The sequence below is a fragment of the Eleginops maclovinus genome, chromosome 1, assembly GCF_036324505.1.
Source record: "Eleginops maclovinus isolate JMC-PN-2008 ecotype Puerto Natales chromosome 1, JC_Emac_rtc_rv5, whole genome shotgun sequence".
Classification (NCBI taxonomy): domain Eukaryota; kingdom Metazoa; phylum Chordata; class Actinopteri; order Perciformes; family Eleginopidae; genus Eleginops; species Eleginops maclovinus.
In genome coordinates, this window is record NC_086349.1 from 11,056,832 (window position 1) to 11,074,047 (window position 17,216).

General features: G+C 41.2%; 4 protein-coding genes across 14 annotated transcripts in view; 1 reads left to right on the forward strand and 3 right to left on the reverse strand.

Annotated features, from left to right (window-relative positions):
- Positions 1 to 1,350: 1,350 nt before the first annotated feature.
- LOC134870457 (transcription factor HES-5-like) lies at positions 1,351 to 2,199 on the forward strand. Its single transcript, XM_063892630.1, has 2 exons — positions 1,351 to 1,453; positions 1,558 to 2,199. The coding sequence occupies exons 1-2, from the start codon at positions 1,385 to 1,387 to the stop codon at positions 1,909 to 1,911; spliced, it is 423 nt and encodes a 140-aa protein (XP_063748700.1). The 5' UTR covers positions 1,351 to 1,384; the 3' UTR covers positions 1,912 to 2,199.
- A 1,247-nt stretch (positions 2,200 to 3,446) lies between these two features.
- On the reverse strand, positions 3,447 to 4,479 carry her12 (hairy-related 12). The gene is made up of 2 exons (XM_063892121.1): positions 4,337 to 4,479; positions 3,447 to 4,222 (listed from the first exon to the last, which is right to left on the reverse strand). The coding sequence occupies exons 1-2, from the start codon at positions 4,403 to 4,405 to the stop codon at positions 3,833 to 3,835; spliced, it is 459 nt and encodes a 152-aa protein (XP_063748191.1). The 5' UTR covers positions 4,406 to 4,479; the 3' UTR covers positions 3,447 to 3,832.
- Positions 4,480 to 8,134: 3,655 nt separating this feature from the next.
- Positions 8,135 to 9,411, reverse strand: LOC134868098 (transcription factor HES-5-like). Its single transcript, XM_063888990.1, has 2 exons — positions 9,334 to 9,411; positions 8,135 to 9,226 (listed from the first exon to the last, which is right to left on the reverse strand). The coding sequence occupies exons 1-2, from the start codon at positions 9,394 to 9,396 to the stop codon at positions 8,807 to 8,809; spliced, it is 483 nt and encodes a 160-aa protein (XP_063745060.1). The 5' UTR covers positions 9,397 to 9,411; the 3' UTR covers positions 8,135 to 8,806.
- Positions 9,412 to 14,013: 4,602 nt separating this feature from the next.
- ubr4 (ubiquitin protein ligase E3 component n-recognin 4) overlaps positions 14,014 to 17,216 on the reverse strand; it is a 41,048-nt gene continuing 37,845 nt past the window's right edge. For all 11 annotated transcript variants that reach the window (XM_063880795.1, XM_063880766.1, XM_063880784.1 and 8 more), the window contains 7 exons: positions 17,065 to 17,207; positions 16,819 to 16,944; positions 16,440 to 16,634; positions 16,095 to 16,319; positions 15,875 to 15,965; positions 15,476 to 15,638; positions 14,014 to 15,026 (listed from right to left, as the gene is read on the reverse strand). In XM_063880795.1, the coding sequence (XP_063736865.1) occupies positions 14,962 to 15,026; positions 15,476 to 15,638; positions 15,875 to 15,965; positions 16,095 to 16,319; positions 16,440 to 16,634; positions 16,819 to 16,944; positions 17,065 to 17,207 (1,008 nt within the window). In that variant the 3' untranslated portion in view covers positions 14,014 to 14,961. The remainder of the gene's footprint in view (positions 15,027 to 15,475; positions 15,639 to 15,874; positions 15,966 to 16,094; positions 16,320 to 16,439; positions 16,635 to 16,818; positions 16,945 to 17,064; positions 17,208 to 17,216) is intronic.

The window sequence follows — 17,216 nt, forward strand, 5'->3', positions numbered from 1 at the left end:
TAGTGACCTTTGAATCTCTTAAAGTTTATAAATGTTGGCTCGAGTCAACAAAACAAGTTATATGATCACATTTCTAGGGATCTGACAACAAGTGGCAGCTGCTCACATAAAAAAGTTTCAGCTTGGCAGCATGACGTAACAGTGCACATCAAAAAATGCAAAAAATTGCTTCAGTGTGTATGTGCAACACACACACACACACACACACACACACACACACACACACACACACACACACACACACACACACACACACACACACACACACACACACACACACACACACAGTGCTGCTGTTGGCTGTTGTTTGAGAGAAGAGATGAAAAGGCCTTTTGTGGCTGGGAGGTCAGCCCATTGACCGGTAGATGTGTGAGTAGAGTCCGAGCTCAGTTTTCCCACAGTCTCTCTGTCCACTCACGGCTTAATACCCTCGGCCAACAATAGAAGTGTGCCATGGGTGAACAAGCAGGAGTTTTATTGTGAACAGACAAGGACATAAGCAATGTGCTGGGGGGAAGATTTTAGTTTTATTTACCAAGCTTTCGGCTACATTGCATTTAAGAAAAAAAAAGTGTTCAACACCACAAAATATTTAACAGATGTATTGTCTGGAGATAAGAAGACTAAATCATCTTTCAGGCCATTATTTTTCCGTTTGTTGGACAGTAACAATGGTCCAAATGTTGCTCTTAAAACTATGCATATCCAAGATGTCTCACAAAAAAAACTAAAGATAACAATTAATGCAGAAACATGTTAATCCATGTATACCTGCTGCTTTGTACCAGCATACTTTCTTTCTCCAATTTAAGAAAATCTAGTTTCATTTAAATCTGCAGCGCAGCAGTGCATAATTTGTTGTTTATTTTATTAAATTGCATTTGTTATTAAAGTCCTCACGTTATGTTTAGTTTACGTAAACTTGTATTGGTTGGATGGAGCTTAATTTTCTAATATAGCTTGAAGAACTCCCTTTTTTGCACACTATGATTTAAATCAATAATAACATGCTTACTTTCAATACCTTATTCCCCTGTTGCACCAATGCATTAAATCCTGTTTAATTATTCCCTGGGAGCACATCAGGAGATACTGCTTGTGGTCCCATGTGTAACTGGAGTGTGAGATAAGCAACAGAAACTGACAGCGCATCATTCTCAGTCTGATATATATCCTGGGAATGGTTTTATCTCTACTGGTCAGCCTGTGATTGCTTCAACACTGAGTTATTGTTGTGTGTCCCATTGTTACAAACCCCAGCCCTGCCGGAGTCACATGGCCTTTTTATGCTAATGGGTCCCTATAAAATGAAGATTGGCTCCTGAAGAGAGATCACAGCTTACACTGCACTCCAGAAGAAGCAGCTACCTTCTCCTGCACAGACATGGCTCCCTGCTCGACCAACTACTCCTCTATTCATCACATCAGGATCTCTGAGAAAGACAACATTAAAGTAAGAACTGGATTGGATTTTAATGCTTTTTTTCATGTACATTTAACATTTTGATTGTTTATTATTGGAAACATGAACTTACCTTTCTGTCTTCCCTTCCCCAGATGAGAAAACCTGTTGTGGAGAAAATGCGCAGAGATCGCATCAACACTTGCATTGAACAGCTCAAAGCCATCCTGGAAAAGGAGTTCCACCAGCAGGAGCCCAACTCCAAGCTGGAGAAAGCCGACATCCTGGAGATGACTGTGAGTCTCCTAAAGCAGCAGTTTCAGCCAGGCCTGTGTCAGAGCGACTACAGCCAAGGCTTCCCCTTTTCACATCTGCAAGGCCTCCAGCAGCAGCAGCAGCTGCACAGATCCAGCAGTTCCTCCTCAGTCTGCTCCACCCTCAGGCCCACCATGCTGCAGGACAGCAGCAGCAGCAGCAGCGGCAGAAGCCCAGTGTGGAGGCCTTGGTAGAGACTCTGAAACACAGACACACCGACCCCTGAGGGGCTCTCCCTCACTATGTAGGAAATATATTTCCAGCCTGCTCACTCATGGTGTTTTTAGTGTTTCATCATATTGATGATAAGATACGTAAGGAGGACTCTATCCTCCTAATCCAAAATTCACACTGGAGATCAATCAATATGTGCAACATTTCTCCGAATCAACCTGCATCGCAGTGAGGTTATTATTGGTGTGTTGTTACTTGATGTAACGTATTTAATATATGAAGTTAAACTTGTTCTAAAGTTTAAGAGGCATGTCACATTGTCTTGGAAAATACAGTGCTATACTGTTGTGACCTATTTGCCTTTAATAAAGGAAGAATGTATCTGCCTAAATGCAGCTCATTTGTGCTGTGTATTCTTTTGTAATACATTTCACTGTAAGTAAATACTAAGTATTGGAAATTTGATTTATTGTGAAACATATTGTTATGTTTGAAAGTGTTGAACATTAGGATTTAATAAACATTTTGTGATCTACTTGGAATTGGAATTCATTTATTCACATTGGATTGTGAATACACAACTGTATTTTGTGTGTGTGTGTGTGTGTGTGTGTGTGTGTGTGTGTGTGTGTGTGTGTGTGTGTGTGTGTGTGTGTGTGTGTGTGTGTGTGTGTGTGTGTGTGTGTGTGTGTATGTGTGTGTTGGTTTAGTTTTTAAATATTGTTTTGACTATTAGATATTTCACTTGATTTTATTAACTAGATGATTTTTCCAGCGCCAGTGTTCATGATGAAAACTGGCCCAAAACAGTATCAGTTACCTTTGAATTATCCAAAGGTGGGAGAAGTACATTGAGTAAAAGTACCAGAGTGTATGAATACTCTGTTAAATAAAAGTCCTGCATTCAAAATGTTACTCAAGTAAAAGTACAAAAGTATTAGTTTCAAAATATACTTAAAATACCAATTATGAATATTGGTCCATTTCAGAATAATATATATTATATGTTTAGATTATAATTATTGATCCATTAAAGTGTTATCAAAGTCAGTGAAGGTGCAGCTAGTTTGAATTCCTTTGTATACTGCAGGCGAATTTGTGAATTTAGTCCAGGTCCAAACTAAAGTCTAATTTGAGTGTTGATTTTGTTTTGATATATCACTAATCATCTGCAAAGTAACTCAAGGTATTAAATAAATGAAGTGGAGTGAAAGTACACGATTTACCTCTGAATTGTAGTGGAGTAGAAGTACAAAGTAGCATAAAATAGAAATACTCAAATAAAGTACAAGTATCTCACAATTGTACTTAAAGACAGTACATGAGTAAATGTACTTAGTAACTTTACATCACTGGAATTATCAAATGACAATACAAATATTTACACTTGCTTCATGGAATAACAAATATTGAATCAGCGTTTTTTAAATGATTGTATCTTTTTATTATTAATTGTCATACAACTGTTAAACATCTGTTTTAAGAGCCTAAATGTGATAGCAAACCAGCAATATCAACACCAATGTTAATATGTGCATCCATTTGCACACACAACACACACACACACCATTAACATTTGGCGTGGTTAAATCAAAACATAAGAGAAATATTCTCAACAGCAGCTGTCAGTTTAGCACAGTATGGCAGATACTGTTACATCAAGCAGACCTAAGATAAACTCCACTGGAGTAAACTGTCAAGATTTGACAGAACCATCATCAACCTCCAGCTTTCAGGGAAAGGAAAAGCAAACATCAAAGGTGAATTAAAGTCAAAGCAGGGAAAACTTTCAAATAAGTGAGAGCCTTTGCTTTTTACTACTTGTCCATCAATGTGATGAGACAATAAGGAAACCCACCATAAGTGAGCAGGCTGGAAATATATTTCCTACATAGTGAGGGAGAGCCCCTCAGGTGTCGGAGTGTCTGTGTTTCAGAGTCTCTACCAAGGCCTCCACACTGGGCCTCCACTGCTGCTGCTGTCCTGCAGCATTGTGGGCCTGAGGGTGGAGCAGACTGAGGAGGAACTGCTGGATCTGTGCAGCTGCTGCTGCTGCTGCTGGAGAGGAGCGACCGGGGAGTCGGATCTTGCAGACAAGAAGTGCACTGAGTCCCTCCAGCAGTGAGGGAAGCCTTGGCTGTAGTCGCTCTGACAGAGGCCCGGCTGAAGCTGCTGTCTCAGGAAGCTCACAGTCATCTCCAGGATGTCAGCTTTCTCCAACTTGGAGTTGGGCTCCTGCTGGTGGAACTCCTTTTCCAGGATGGCTTTGAGCTGCTCAATGCAAGTGTTGATGCGATCTCTGCGCATTTTCTCCACAACAGGTTTTCTCATCTGGGGAAGAGAAGACAGAAAGGTTAGTTCATGATACACAAAAATAAACAATCAAAATGTTGAATGTACATGAGGGAAAAATTCATGAGCATTAAAATCCAATCCAGTTCTTACTTTAATGTTGTCTTTCTCAGAGATCCTGATGTGATGAATAGAGGAGTAGTTGGTGGAGCAGGGAGCCATGTCTGTGTAGGTAAAGGTAGCTGCTTCTTCTGGAGTGCAGTGTAAGCTCTGATGTCCCTGGAGGGGCTGCTCCTCATTTTATACTGAGGGATTAGCATAACAAAGCCATGTGGCTGAGGAAGGGCTGGGGTTCCCACACTCTGACCAGTGGGACTCCCAGTACAACAATGGAGAACATGTCAATAACTCAGAGAGCATTTATCTGTGTGGGGAATGTTTCCCAAGATAAGCAACAGGTAATTAACATGTTATCATAGCGTTCATCTAAACATTTATCATGAATTCAAGGGCCAAATTACATTTTTAGAGATAAAATAGGGGACGAGATACACACCAAAGTGAACATCTTCAAAGGGGTCTTACTGCAATTAGAACCAAATGCTTCACTCAATAAAACAATACAAACTGAACGCTTTCATTTCCTCTTACAGACAGGAGTATTTTTACACAGCTAAATCTTCTATTAAGGAGAACATTTGACATGTTTTATCATGGGCTCCCTGCATTTAGTCTAAATACTGTTTAAATGAGGAACATTAACTGAAAGAGGAAGGAAGGAGCAGGTAAAGAGGTGATTAAATAGCGGGGACAACTGTCTGCAGTGGAAACATTTCATTACCCACCTGTTGCTTTTACAATCACGCGCTGCTTAACGTCCACAGTTCACACATTGTCTTGAACACGCGTGAGTTTCCCACAGTAGTAAAATGTGAAGAAACTACCATAATGTGAGGACACGCTGATCAAAGGCTGCCGCTGGCTCGTGTACAAGGTGTGAAGGCAGGCGAGGGTCGCACGTTATCGCCGACGCGAGTCGAAGACCGCGTGCTGTCGTGTTGCAGTTAGTGGCTCGTGTCATGTGCACACCATGACTTTTTAAGTTTGTAAGTACCCCTTCCTCATTACGAACACATTGACCGGGGTGTATTTTAGCAATGTTGTAATCTGAGTTCAGTTGAAATAGTTTCCCTCCAAAAAGTACAATCCACACAAAGAAAGAAAGAAAGAAAGAAAGAAAGGAATATAGACAGAACATGTAAAACCTATTAAATGAAGCCTTAGATGAGAAGAACTGACAGGTTACCTACATTTGCCTGAAACGAAAACGTGAGTATGATTCTACATTAGGCTCCTTTACCAAAATATAGGTTAGCCTACTATAGGGTGGTCTTAAGCATACGTGACAGTGTTATTTCAAGGACATTATACTGTATATATACTTATATTTTCACAATTACTACAAACATTTCTAAAAGTAGGATTGTAAACTGTGAATGTGTTTGATAAGAAAACATGTTTCAAACACTGTGTACTGCATGTTCAAATATGTGTTGAAACACATCACATTTATGATATTGTTGTTTTTAGTCACATATTAGTCACTGCTGAACAACTATAGGCCATATTTAATCATAAGCTTTTGTCTTACATCCCCTGAGGGTCTGCAGACCCTGTTATATATGAACTGTGTCAAATTACTGTCAAGTTAATGGCATTATGAGCGAGCTGGCAGTGTGCCTCTGAGGGCCTCCATCACTGCTGGCCCCAGATGTGAAGCCGGCCTTGTGGGAGCAGTGTGAGTAGTCCTGTCTTCGCAGTTTCCCACCAGTCCCCAACATCAGCGTAAATGAGCAACAAAAGCAGCGCCGCTCCTCAATTCTCCACTGGGAATGTTAATTGATCTTTTGTTGCAGGACAAAACAGAAACTCTGTGTCTCGGTCCATCTGGGAAAAATCAAGTCAACTGTCTTCACTGCCTGGCAAAGATTGGTCTGTCTGCCTGTAGTCTGTGTTGATTCTTTTAATTTAAGCTTATTTGCAATGCTGAAATAAGTACTCAGAGTTGTATTAAGTCAAAGTAGTAATGCAAAAACCGAAAGACTACTCTGTTGTGAAAAAGAGGGTATTTCAAAGTTCTCAAGTGATTTGAAACAGTTAAAAGACAATGAGAGAGAAAACAAACATACACAAATTAGAATAACAAAGAATACAGTTGCAAATTTAACTGAAAAACGATAATCTTGTAATCATACAACAGCACTTTAGTTAATGAACATACTGTACATCCTAACTTTCCTCGTGTACCCTTCTGAGCAGGTTGGTGAACTGTTGATTGTATTGTTTTTTTTACATTAGGAGCTTTTATTTTGAATGCTTATACTTCTTGTTCTCCATTTGCATGCTCAGGTATACTTAATTAACATATCTCTGTCATATTTGCAGCCAAATTTAAAATCATAAAAATGGCCTCAAGTCATGTCAATGTTTGGTGTTATTTTCCTCTCCTCTCGATTGCTTTCTTTGTACTGTATACATGTTTGTGTGAATTTGTGCATCTTCTCAGAGTCGGTGTGCACTACACGGCTGCTGGGGGTCTTTGTCTACAAGTGTGTGTGAAGACGAGTTCCCCTCCCACCAGCAGCCTGAATTCCTGCCATAAAGTCTCGACCATTGCACAGACCTGCGGCGGCACAGAGCGGCTTCCCGTCAGCCATCTCTCTGTGAGTGTGATATCTCCCGTTTCCCACACTCTGTGCCTATTCACTGGCCCAGAGACAGGAACAAAAGAAGTGTGTCTTGTTACACATCACATTAGCTACGGTGTTTGATCTCCTGTTGAAGGGGGAGGGGAGGCAGCTTCAGCCAGACCATCTGGCCTGGCCAACTAGACCCTGAGAAAGTCCCAGGCATGCCACATTCTCCACAACTTCTGCACACACAAATAGTTGTGAAAGACTTTTGTGGCACTTCAGACATAATTCAAGCACTAGACAGCATGCCACGACCACCACAACAGAAGTGGGGCATGTGAGGGGGTGTCCCTCCACGCCCAAGTTTTTTCTATTTTTTGAACACCTGTGCACCAGTAGGTCAGAAAAGATGAAACTTTAATGATCCCATGGGAAATATGGGGGGAAAGAGTAAGATTAACAGTAGGTTAAAACTTTCCCTAGGTGTTTTAATACCATCAATCTGAGAGGGAATGCTGATTTTAGAGCCTTTGGCTAAATGTTGTCATGCTTATTGTCCCTTCTTAAATAAATAAAACTTGTATGTTAAGTAAAATCAGGGCATAAAAATATATTGAACAAAAATAAATAACCCACAACACTATCAAATCAGTCAATCATGTCAAACCTTTTTATGTTTTGTAAGACTATACTTTCAATTCCATTTAAATTTGCAGTGTGTCCAGAACTGTAAGATATAATTTTGTACATTTTCGCCTTGGTTCCACAATAAATAGATATTTTCTTCTTTTTTGCACAAGTGTACTGAACATTTTCTTTAATTCTTGATATTTTTAAAGCAAAGTGTGTTGATATATGAACACTGACGTATGGGGCCTGATGGCAACTAAATGCTAGAGTTAAAATAAACTATGATTACCTGTCAAAGTTGCACATTATTATATTATTATTATTATTATCTAAGAATACTGCTACAGGAACCAAATCTTGATTTATATGCTGTTTTTCCCTTGAGCAAGGCACTTAAGTAATCCTGCTGTTAGGTGAATCTGTGCTCACAAACTCTGACTTTTAAACAGGAATTCAGTAATTATTAATTCAGCTAGTAAACACTTCAGCAGCGCACAACAGTTTTATGAACGACATTTTCGTGAATGTTGTCGTCTTTCCAGTTCCATTTTGTAACAGAAAACAAAGGCCACAACAATTGTTTATGTTTGCAAAACTTCATGTGAAGTTTTCAATTTATTTTTCAGTTTCACAATAATACTTCTCAAGGAAGCAATTCAACCGATTCTTTTAGTAAAAAGATTGATCAACATAACATGCCTTTATAAAAGGTATTCACTTGAAGATGAAAAAACATCTATCAAGAACAGTTAAAACACTCCTTCACACATAGGCCAAATGATGGTTACACATAGTCATAATCAAGTATAATCATAAAAAGATTTACTATAAAAGTGGATCCATGGGATCCATTTATGGGATGTCGTTGATTCATCAAAACAAGCTGATGAAAATGATCAGTCAATGATACTCAGTATCAGAGGGAGACAGTTTAAACATATTCATCACAAAGTGTCTCAGACACTAAGAGTTACAACCCAATGTGGGTTTTACAACAAGATCATTCAGTGATGTTTGCAAAACAAACAAACAAAAGTATTGTTTCCCCATGGGGACAATTAACACAATTTCAGATTAATAAGCGCTTTAAATAATAAAGCGCATAATGTGTATACACATGGTGTATGTTCGGTCTTTCCAAAGGAGTACCGGCACATTGTGCCCATTTTGCCTCAAACAATCAACAATATTAAAACTCCTGCCAGAGCAGAAGGGATTAGACTTCAGTGAGTCTTTAACTTTCTGTCCATGACGTTCACAGACGTAGATCTCTCAGGGTGGAAGGGATGCAGCCTCCATCCTACCATGGCCTCCATAGGGCACTGCTGGCCTGGCTCACACCCTTGGAGTTGACCTGATGGAGCGGGGAGCCAGGAGGGGAGAGGTTGCGGGCGCTGTGGCTGGATCCCTGCAGGCCCTGGAAGTGGTTGAGCAGCCGTTGGTGGGCCTGGGTCTGCACCTCGCAGTGGGACAGGAAGCTGACTGCCTCCTGCACACAGTGGGAGTAGCCGTCGCCGGTTGGCATCATGCCAGAGGTCTTGCTGGACTTCTGCTTTTGCCAGACTCTCAGATAGGACACAGCCATCTCCAAGATGTCTGCTTTCTCCTGCTTGGAGTCGGGATGTTGCCGAACAAACTCAGGACCCAAAAGGGACTTTAGCTGCTCGATGCTGGTGTTGATGCGATCTCTGCGCAGCTTCTCCACCATTGGCTTTCTCAGCTGAAGAAAGAAAAGGAAATCATTTAAAATACAGAATACAACTTGTTTTATATCGTATGAAAACTTTTCAACAAGGAGGTTATGTGATTTTATAGAAATCAATTTACCTTATGAGAAGGAGCCAGGTGTTCCTTAGGGTAGGTTGCTTGTCCAAAAACAGTGGGTGCCATAGTTGTAGAGTAAGAGCTTTCCTGCTCACTGTGAAGAGCCAGTTGAATCTAAACTACCTTCTCCCTCTGCCCTGTATTTATACTCCCAAATCTCCATATGAATGTGTGGGTCTTGGGCTTGTTGGAGTTTCTCACAGTCCCTGGGCCAATGAGAGCGCTGGGAAGGGCTTTGAGGAACGCAGGGCTGCCACATGCTCAATGAAGTGTTTATAGCCGTGGGGACAATGAGTGTGTCTCCGGGGAGCAGGTGGAGGAATAGACTGCGAGAGAAAGAGCCTGGGGTGGGGTGGTGGGATGGGGGGGGGGGGGGGGGCGTAGCTGGGAGACTGACCCAGTACTTGTGTTGATATGGGAAAGTGGTGACCCCAGAGGGAAGCACGCCGCTGGCTCATGTCATCTCAACCGCCACGTAATTGAACACAAAGTGCCTCTGCCACCAGGCACACGTGGGTGTTACAGAGGGCCAAGCATTAGAAAAGGCCAACACGCAGCCACTTCCACGAGTTTGACACGGCAGACTTTCTCGTGGAGCTGTGCAACAGTTGAGATGTCTTAGAGATGAAAAGAAAAAGCGACTCTATGTAGGTTTTGTTACTCAAATAAAATGAACTTCATAAGGAAAATAACAATATATGGACTTTTAAATTAATCCACATACAGTTTCATTATTTATTGGTTCTTTCACATGATCAGTTTCAGGTTTTTTTATGTTTCTTTCTTTTTGGTTTCCTGTGGGGCAAGGTGAATGTTAGAGGTCATAATTATTAAAACTGTTAAATGTATACACTTATGTTTGAACAGTCTCAATGATCTAGAACATTCTATCTATCTATCTATCTATCTATCTATCTATCTATCTATCTATCTATCTATCTATCTATCTCTCTCTCTCTCTCTCTCTCTCTCTCTCTCTCTCTCTCTATCTATCTATCTATCTATCTATCTATCTATCTCTCTCTCTCTCTATCTATCTATCTATCTATCTATCTATCTATCTATCTATCTATCTATCTATCTATCTATCTATCTATCTATCTATCTATCTATCATCTTTCACCATCATTAGTCATTTCTCTTGTATGTCTCTGCATCTTGATCTTAATTTGGTCGTGCTTTGGAGGCCCTACTGTTAAGCTTGCTGTTCTTGTAATACATTGTACCCTGTTTTTCATCTTTCAAAGCACTTTGTAAACTCTACTTTTAAAGATGTGTCCCTCAAGAAAATCAATACTGACACTGGATATTTTGCTTGACTAAAGGACTCAAAAGAGGCTGGCATGCTTTTGAAGTTCAGTCTGTCCAGTTTGATTTGACGGTAGGTGCGATGATTTGAACCGTGGGAGAAGAAGAGTGCTTCAACCATAAACATCCTAACAGCCTCCACACTCCCAGCACATGTTCACACATCAGGCAGACCCTCACATACTCTTACAGACAACCCCTCATTCCCCTTCTCTCCCTCACACACACACACACAGCTGGCTGACCCGCCTGCCGCTGGCCACGTCTCAGTCACACGCTCCCTTCCTGCCTGTGTGGAACGTGGGAGCCGCTGTGGTCCCAGGCTTCCCACACTTCAGTGTTAATGACACTGAGGCCGGCTGCACAAAGGAAGTGTGCCCCATCGAACAAAGATTGAGTGACCAACCCCCTCCCTCCCTTCCACACTCACACACACACACACACACACACACACACACACACACACACACACACACACACACACACACACACACACACACACACACCCAGGAACACAGTTCTGTCAACAGGGCTTCCAGGCACACCATCTGGACAGATCGTACGCTTTTGTCAGCCAATCAAGCATGGGAGACGCTCACCGTGAGAATCGGAGAGGATGAAATAGAGACAGAAAGTTAAAAAGAATAAAAGGGAGTGTGTGTGGGAAAGTTGTGGATAGTTTGATGAAGTTTTATTTTACAGTAAGGGCCTGAAAATCTCAATTTGTATGAGATAAAAAGTTGTAAAAAGCGGAATAGGTGGGGAAAAAAAGACACACAGTAAGGATACAAATATGAGCCTAAGGAAAAATGATAATAATACATGAACCTGATTTTTGAAAGGCATACATTTCATCCAATTGTTGACCAAAAATGTAAGTTGATTGTCAATGTGTCATTCACAACATGTCTGTCCACCATGTTGATGAATGAGCAAACTTCTCCTCCATGTAGGACGACCTCGGGCTGACATTTCCACTCCGTGTTCCCACCACATATCACTACCAGTCGACTCAATGACAAGGATATCTCCATCGTTGTGGAGCATCAGCTGAGCGACAACAGGACAACGAAGGGCCCCTCCCACCTGTTTGTTTGGATCGGGGCCATTGTACCCCATGAATTCAACTAATTCATTCACATCCTATTGTCATAACACTGCTTTGTGATTGGCCAAACAGTGTGAGAACCAGCATCACATTAAATCGATGGGAAAGTTGGTATTAGTATAAAAAGGAAGGAGGTCGTGGTGGGAAAAATCATAACTCCAACTGCTCCGGACTGACTGAACACTATCTGGTATTCACCATGAGGGACCAGCACACAACGTAAGCTCAGATCCACCAAACTCATCTGTAGAAGAAGTTAATTGACGCATTTGTTTCCCTTGTCTCACTCAAGGTCACTCTGGGGTCATGGGGATGTTTTCTTAGTTGTTGTTTTTTTCACTGACCAAAAACATGTATTAATATTGAAAGAAGAAGCTTTGAGGCAGATGATCAATTAAAGGAATAGTTCACCCCAATTTACCATGTTTTTCTCCACGCAAAAGACTATGGAATAGAGAACTGTTATTGGAAATATTTTTACAATTATTTAAAGTATTAATAGACTCATTTGGGAAGTAAGAAAATGTTTTAACATTTTGTAAACCTACTCTATGTTTCCAGCATTAACCTGATGTTTCCTCTTTTTATCATCAGCATGTGCAAGATGATGGTTTTGGAGAGGAAGTGCACAGACCGAGCGGTGAGGCTGCGTACAGCCCTGGAGAGTCAGCTCAACACTGGGGTCTCCAGTGCTGACGTGTGGGACAAGACGGTCTCTTTCTTCACAGTGAAGAAGGCCTTGATCTTCCAAAACGGCTACAGCAAATCCTCCAGAGAGGCCCTACGGCTGTTTCCCTCACCTGCCGAGGACGTGGCCCCGCTGTGCTGCCAGTGAAAAGAAGTAGACACACACAGGAAGATGAAATGAGATGTAGGACTATGTGTTTGTGTGTCTTCAAAGGTGCTCCAAATGGAGAGTATGTTTCAGATGGGAAGAGGACTTTAAATAACCCCCACAAATATATTTATTTTCTTGTTGGGTTGTTTTCACTCCACAGTTAGTGGAAAAGATGGGAGATGTATACCAGAAACACTGTGATGTTATTGGTCCACAAAAAAGCCATACATTGTGCATTCTTTGCCTTAAGACCTAATACTCCTTAAGACGAGTTGACAAGGTTTTGTTAAACTAAAACCATAATCCTTTGTATAAAGGGGAAATTTGTATGCCAATGCATACTTTGTTTTGTAAATGTTGTTACATTGTGTTGACTGATGTTATATAAAGTAGTCATTTATTAAATGTGTTGCAGCAAGCCATTATTGACTTGTGCAATATGTGCTCTCATACGTAAATTCAAAATAAAGTGATATTGTTTTCACTTTTGCTGTTTCAGTGGGAAATCATTTTCTAAGAATAATGAAAATACATAAACTAACAATGATTGAGTTCAGTTTACGTGCATACATAAGAGTTTATATTTGGTTTATAGGTAGGAAATAGCAAATAGGGAGTTACAAGTTCATGTCTCAATGCGTGTCGCCCTCTAGTGGCCGTTCCAAATAAATTCATGACATTTATTTTTAAGAAATATGTTTTAAAGCTATTAATAAAGCCTAAAATAATAAAATGCAGTGAATTTCTAATTAAATATAGTTAGAACAGAATAAAATAGTGACTACCCAAATAAAACCTGCATGTCAAACATGTTGTGCACCTTGACAGCACATTTTAAACAGCCATGTCTGGATGGTAGCCTAATAATCCTGGATTTTCCAAATCTGTCAAATGGCCTATCGCAACTTCAATCTGCCAAGGTTCCTTAAATCGAGGCTTATAATCCAAACACGACATTGTCTTACATTGGCTTTCTTTCAAAGCATAATTTTGACATGATAGGAAAAGCTAAGTTGTTGCTCAACATTAACAATTTATCTTTTCTATTCAAATGTCCCAGTAAACTAAGGCAGCGAGACAGCGTGCACCTGAACTGAAGTGTCAGTGTAAAAAATGTGCAGTTTTATTGTAGAAAGTCTGTGAACAGAAGAGGCTACCCTGGGTCTTATTTGTAATTATTACAGCTTTATTAATCATAATCTAAATTCAAAAAGCAGACATTCAGCATCAGTTGAACATTGTAGCAGCGGGAAAAGGTGGATGAACAATAAACTGGGGGAAGTCCACACCATGCATTCAGCTCTCAGGTAAGGGGCCGTCTCAACAGTCTGTTTTTTGGGATTGACACAAGAGTGTTGGCCTGAAAAAAGAAGAAACTGTTGGGGAAGAAGTCCAAGAGGACGACAAAGCAATTATTCAAAGAAAAGTGTTTAAGGATATAATGTAGGTCTGTTTTATTATTCATTTAGACAGGTGTCATAGATCATTGCAACAGATGGAATCTTTCACAAGTCCAAAATTCACTTTGTCACAAAGGCATAGCTTTATGGAAAAAAAACAAAAAAAACACTTTTACTCGTCGTTTTTTCTTCTTGCTTCGGAGGTTGATAAAAGAAACCTTACACACACACACACACACACACACACAGACAGACCAACTTTTTTTCTGTCCATCACTCAAATTCCAGTTTGAACCTACATGAAGAACAAACAGCAAGAGCCCCGAAGAAAAGGACAGGTTAGCTTAGCAACCATGAGACACTGAAACCGTTTGCCATTTTAAAAAGCCTGACCAAAACCAAACTTCAACCAAACAAAGAAAAAGTAAAACAAGATAAAATCAAATGCCACTCTTAACACGTGGTGGGTCCAATTCCAAAGTCTTTAGTTACCTTAACAATGCACCCAAACATTAGGGGAGAGGGAGAGGGGTTTTAAAGCCAAAATAATGTCCACCCTAAAACAGAATTCACAAGTGATTTGCATTAACGTTAATGGAGAAGCGTCCCCATCTCTTGTTCCAATCTTTTAATACATTTTCAACCAAACGAGTCTGAATCAGAGGGGAACACGTCAATTCTGTTCAAGTGTGTTCCCCCTTCCCTTTAACAGCATTGTGTTTTGTGTTAAACGTTACAGAGATGTTTCCAAGTGGATGATTTTTTTTAGACTACACATAGTTTCTGCTTACAGTTAATTTGAAGATGCCTTATGGGGGAGGGAAAATGAGTAAGAGGCATGGTGTGTACTCTGTGTGTGTCCTCAGCATTTGTGTCAGTGTGTAAAAAGAGAAAATCTTTTCTTTTTTTTTCAGTTGGTAGGTGTTCCAACTTTATTTGCAGGGTTGTTTTGGAGGGGTGTGGGTTGAGGTTGGCCTTCAGGGCAAAGAGTTCAACAAATCCTGCAGGAAGAGGTCCGGGTCTGGGATTTCAGCGAGAAGACCTGGAAGAGAAAATGAAGTCACACCACAAGAACTTACGCCATGAAGGGACCGGTTGGAAAGTGCATGTCACCGTTAGTCTGGCAAAAATATAAATAAATGAAGATGTTATCCAAATAAAGGCTTACGTTTTAAAACTGTCCCGCGATTTTTGAAATGTCACTTAAAACCTTTACCATACATTATCTGAGGGAACACATTTGTATCATCAAATAAAGGACATGCAACTTTGTGAATAAAAAACAGTTGTAAATAAATGTAAAATAAATAAATAAATATCAAGATTGTGATACTAATCCCTTTCTAACATCATAATTCATATCTTAAAAAATGTATCAGGCTCCAGTATTCACTTATAGAGTCCCAGGAGTGTAACTTACAGAATCATCCCTGAAGCTTTAAATGTTGACGGAGGCAGTTATAAAGTTCTCAGGTATGTTTGTATACTGACCTACGACATCACAGAACTCTGACAAGGACTCGGCGGGCATGAGTTCATCCTGGAAGGCCCTGAGCACACGCTCTGAGGCCTCGTAGATGGGCATGTCGTTGTGACGGACATATTCTGCCAGTGAGAAGGACCAGCCCCCCTCTGTGTTACTGGTGGGGACTTTCTGTTCAGCCAAAGAGAAGAAAAGGAAGGTGAAGTGAAGGCCAGGGAGAGTAATCACTGCAGTCCAAGTCTACAAAGCGGACTGTCAACATCGAAGTTTGCTGTTGCCGTTACTATTAGCAACTTTTCTAAGCTATCATAGCTATGGCCCAATTGATCGTAAAACATAACATACACATAGCAGAATATTATGTGAATAATGTTTGTAGATCTGAAACTGTAACGCATTTATATTACCCTGAACATGTCGTAGACAAGATCCACCAGGCCCCAGAACAGGAGAGGCGAGCGGTACACTGCATATTCCTTTGGTGCTTTATCTGTGAGTCTGGCAATAAGAAAGGAAAAGATCTTAAAAACATAAAAACTGATCTCAGTTATGTCGTTGCTAGCAATCCTGCGTCAGTTGTAAAAAATGACGGAAAGGAAAATATATAAAAATAAAACAAAGTCGTACTTGTTGGTGCAGACTGCCGAGACCTTGCGGGCATGTGCGTTGACCAGGAGCCTCCGTAGGAAGTACAGACGTGAAATCCTCCAGCGTTCAGGCGGCATGATGTGCATGGCCAGGATGGTGTAATAGTGCGGACCTTCAACCTCGTATGAGCTCTCCACCCATTTCTCACACGGCTGCTCCTGGAAACTCTGCAGGTTCTTGTCCTCCCGGGATGTAGCCCTTGTACTTCAGGGACAGAGGGAGATGAGATAGGAGATCAGCGAAACATTATAAAAAAAATATAGGCTGACTTACTGTCTGTGTGTCCGGCAGTTGGGTCTTGGGACAGAGGAGTCAGATACTTACGTGTTGAGGACGTAGAGCACAGTGTGGATGATGTAGGGGATGAGGTGGATGTTGCTCTCTCGTCCTCCTCCTCCCGTGTCCACGCTGAACGATTGTTCGGTAGCAAAGCGGAGGAACAGCAATTTGGTGTCGTGGATGTTGAGTTGGTAGGTTGGCTCCCGCTGGCCCGTGCACTCCTGCAGATATGTGTTGTGTCTGCAACAGAGAGAAAAATCAGAATGGGTTACCCTGGGCAACACAAAGGAGAGTGTTACTCTGTGTGTGTGTGTGTGTGTGTGTGTGTGTGTGTGTGTGTGTGTGTGTGTGTGTGTGTGTGTGTGTGTGTGTGTGTGTGTGTGTGTGTGTGTGTGTGTGTGTGTGCGCTAATGCATGTCTTTACCTTGCTAAGCATGTAGCGAATGCTGACTCTGGCACATGTGGCCCCCACACAGGAAGCAGCCCATTGCACTTGGTGTTGGCGTTCTGGAGAGCAGCACTCTCCCACTCCTCTCGCCCACGAGCCAGCCTGCCCCCGAGAAAAGGAACAATAAACACATCAAATTAGAATGAAAGAAGTGAGGTTGCCCCAGAACATTTATAAGGGCATTTAACACTTTGGCAGGTTCATAATGGCGTCGGTTGCTACCTGACCGCTGCCAGATGGCAGTCATAGTGGACTATGTTAAAGTGCGACACAGTGCTGTAGCCCTGCTGCTTCCGAGGCTTGTTTTCAAAGTCCTCCAAGGCCACACGCTTTGTGAAAGTGTAAATGCCCAGGACTTTGGTTGGCTGGGAAAA

Coding starts and splice junctions, on each gene's coding strand:
- LOC134870457 (XM_063892630.1), top strand. CDS start 1,385: ATGGCTCCCTGCTCGACCAACTACTCCTCTATTCATCACATCAGGATC. Junction 1,454..1,557: donor CTGAGAAAGACAACATTAAA/GTAAGAACTGGA, acceptor TCCCTTCCCCAG/ATGAGAAAACCTGTTGTGGA.
- her12 (XM_063892121.1), bottom strand. CDS start 4,405: ATGGCTCCCTGCTCCACCAACTACTCCTCTATTCATCACATCAGGATC. Junction 4,223..4,336: donor CTGAGAAAGACAACATTAAA/GTAAGAACTGGA, acceptor TCTCTTCCCCAG/ATGAGAAAACCTGTTGTGGA.
- LOC134868098 (XM_063888990.1), bottom strand. CDS start 9,396: ATGGCACCCACTGTTTTTGGACAAGCAACCTACCCTAAGGAACACCTG. Junction 9,227..9,333: donor ACCTGGCTCCTTCTCATAAG/GTAAATTGATTT, acceptor TTCTTTCTTCAG/CTGAGAAAGCCAATGGTGGA.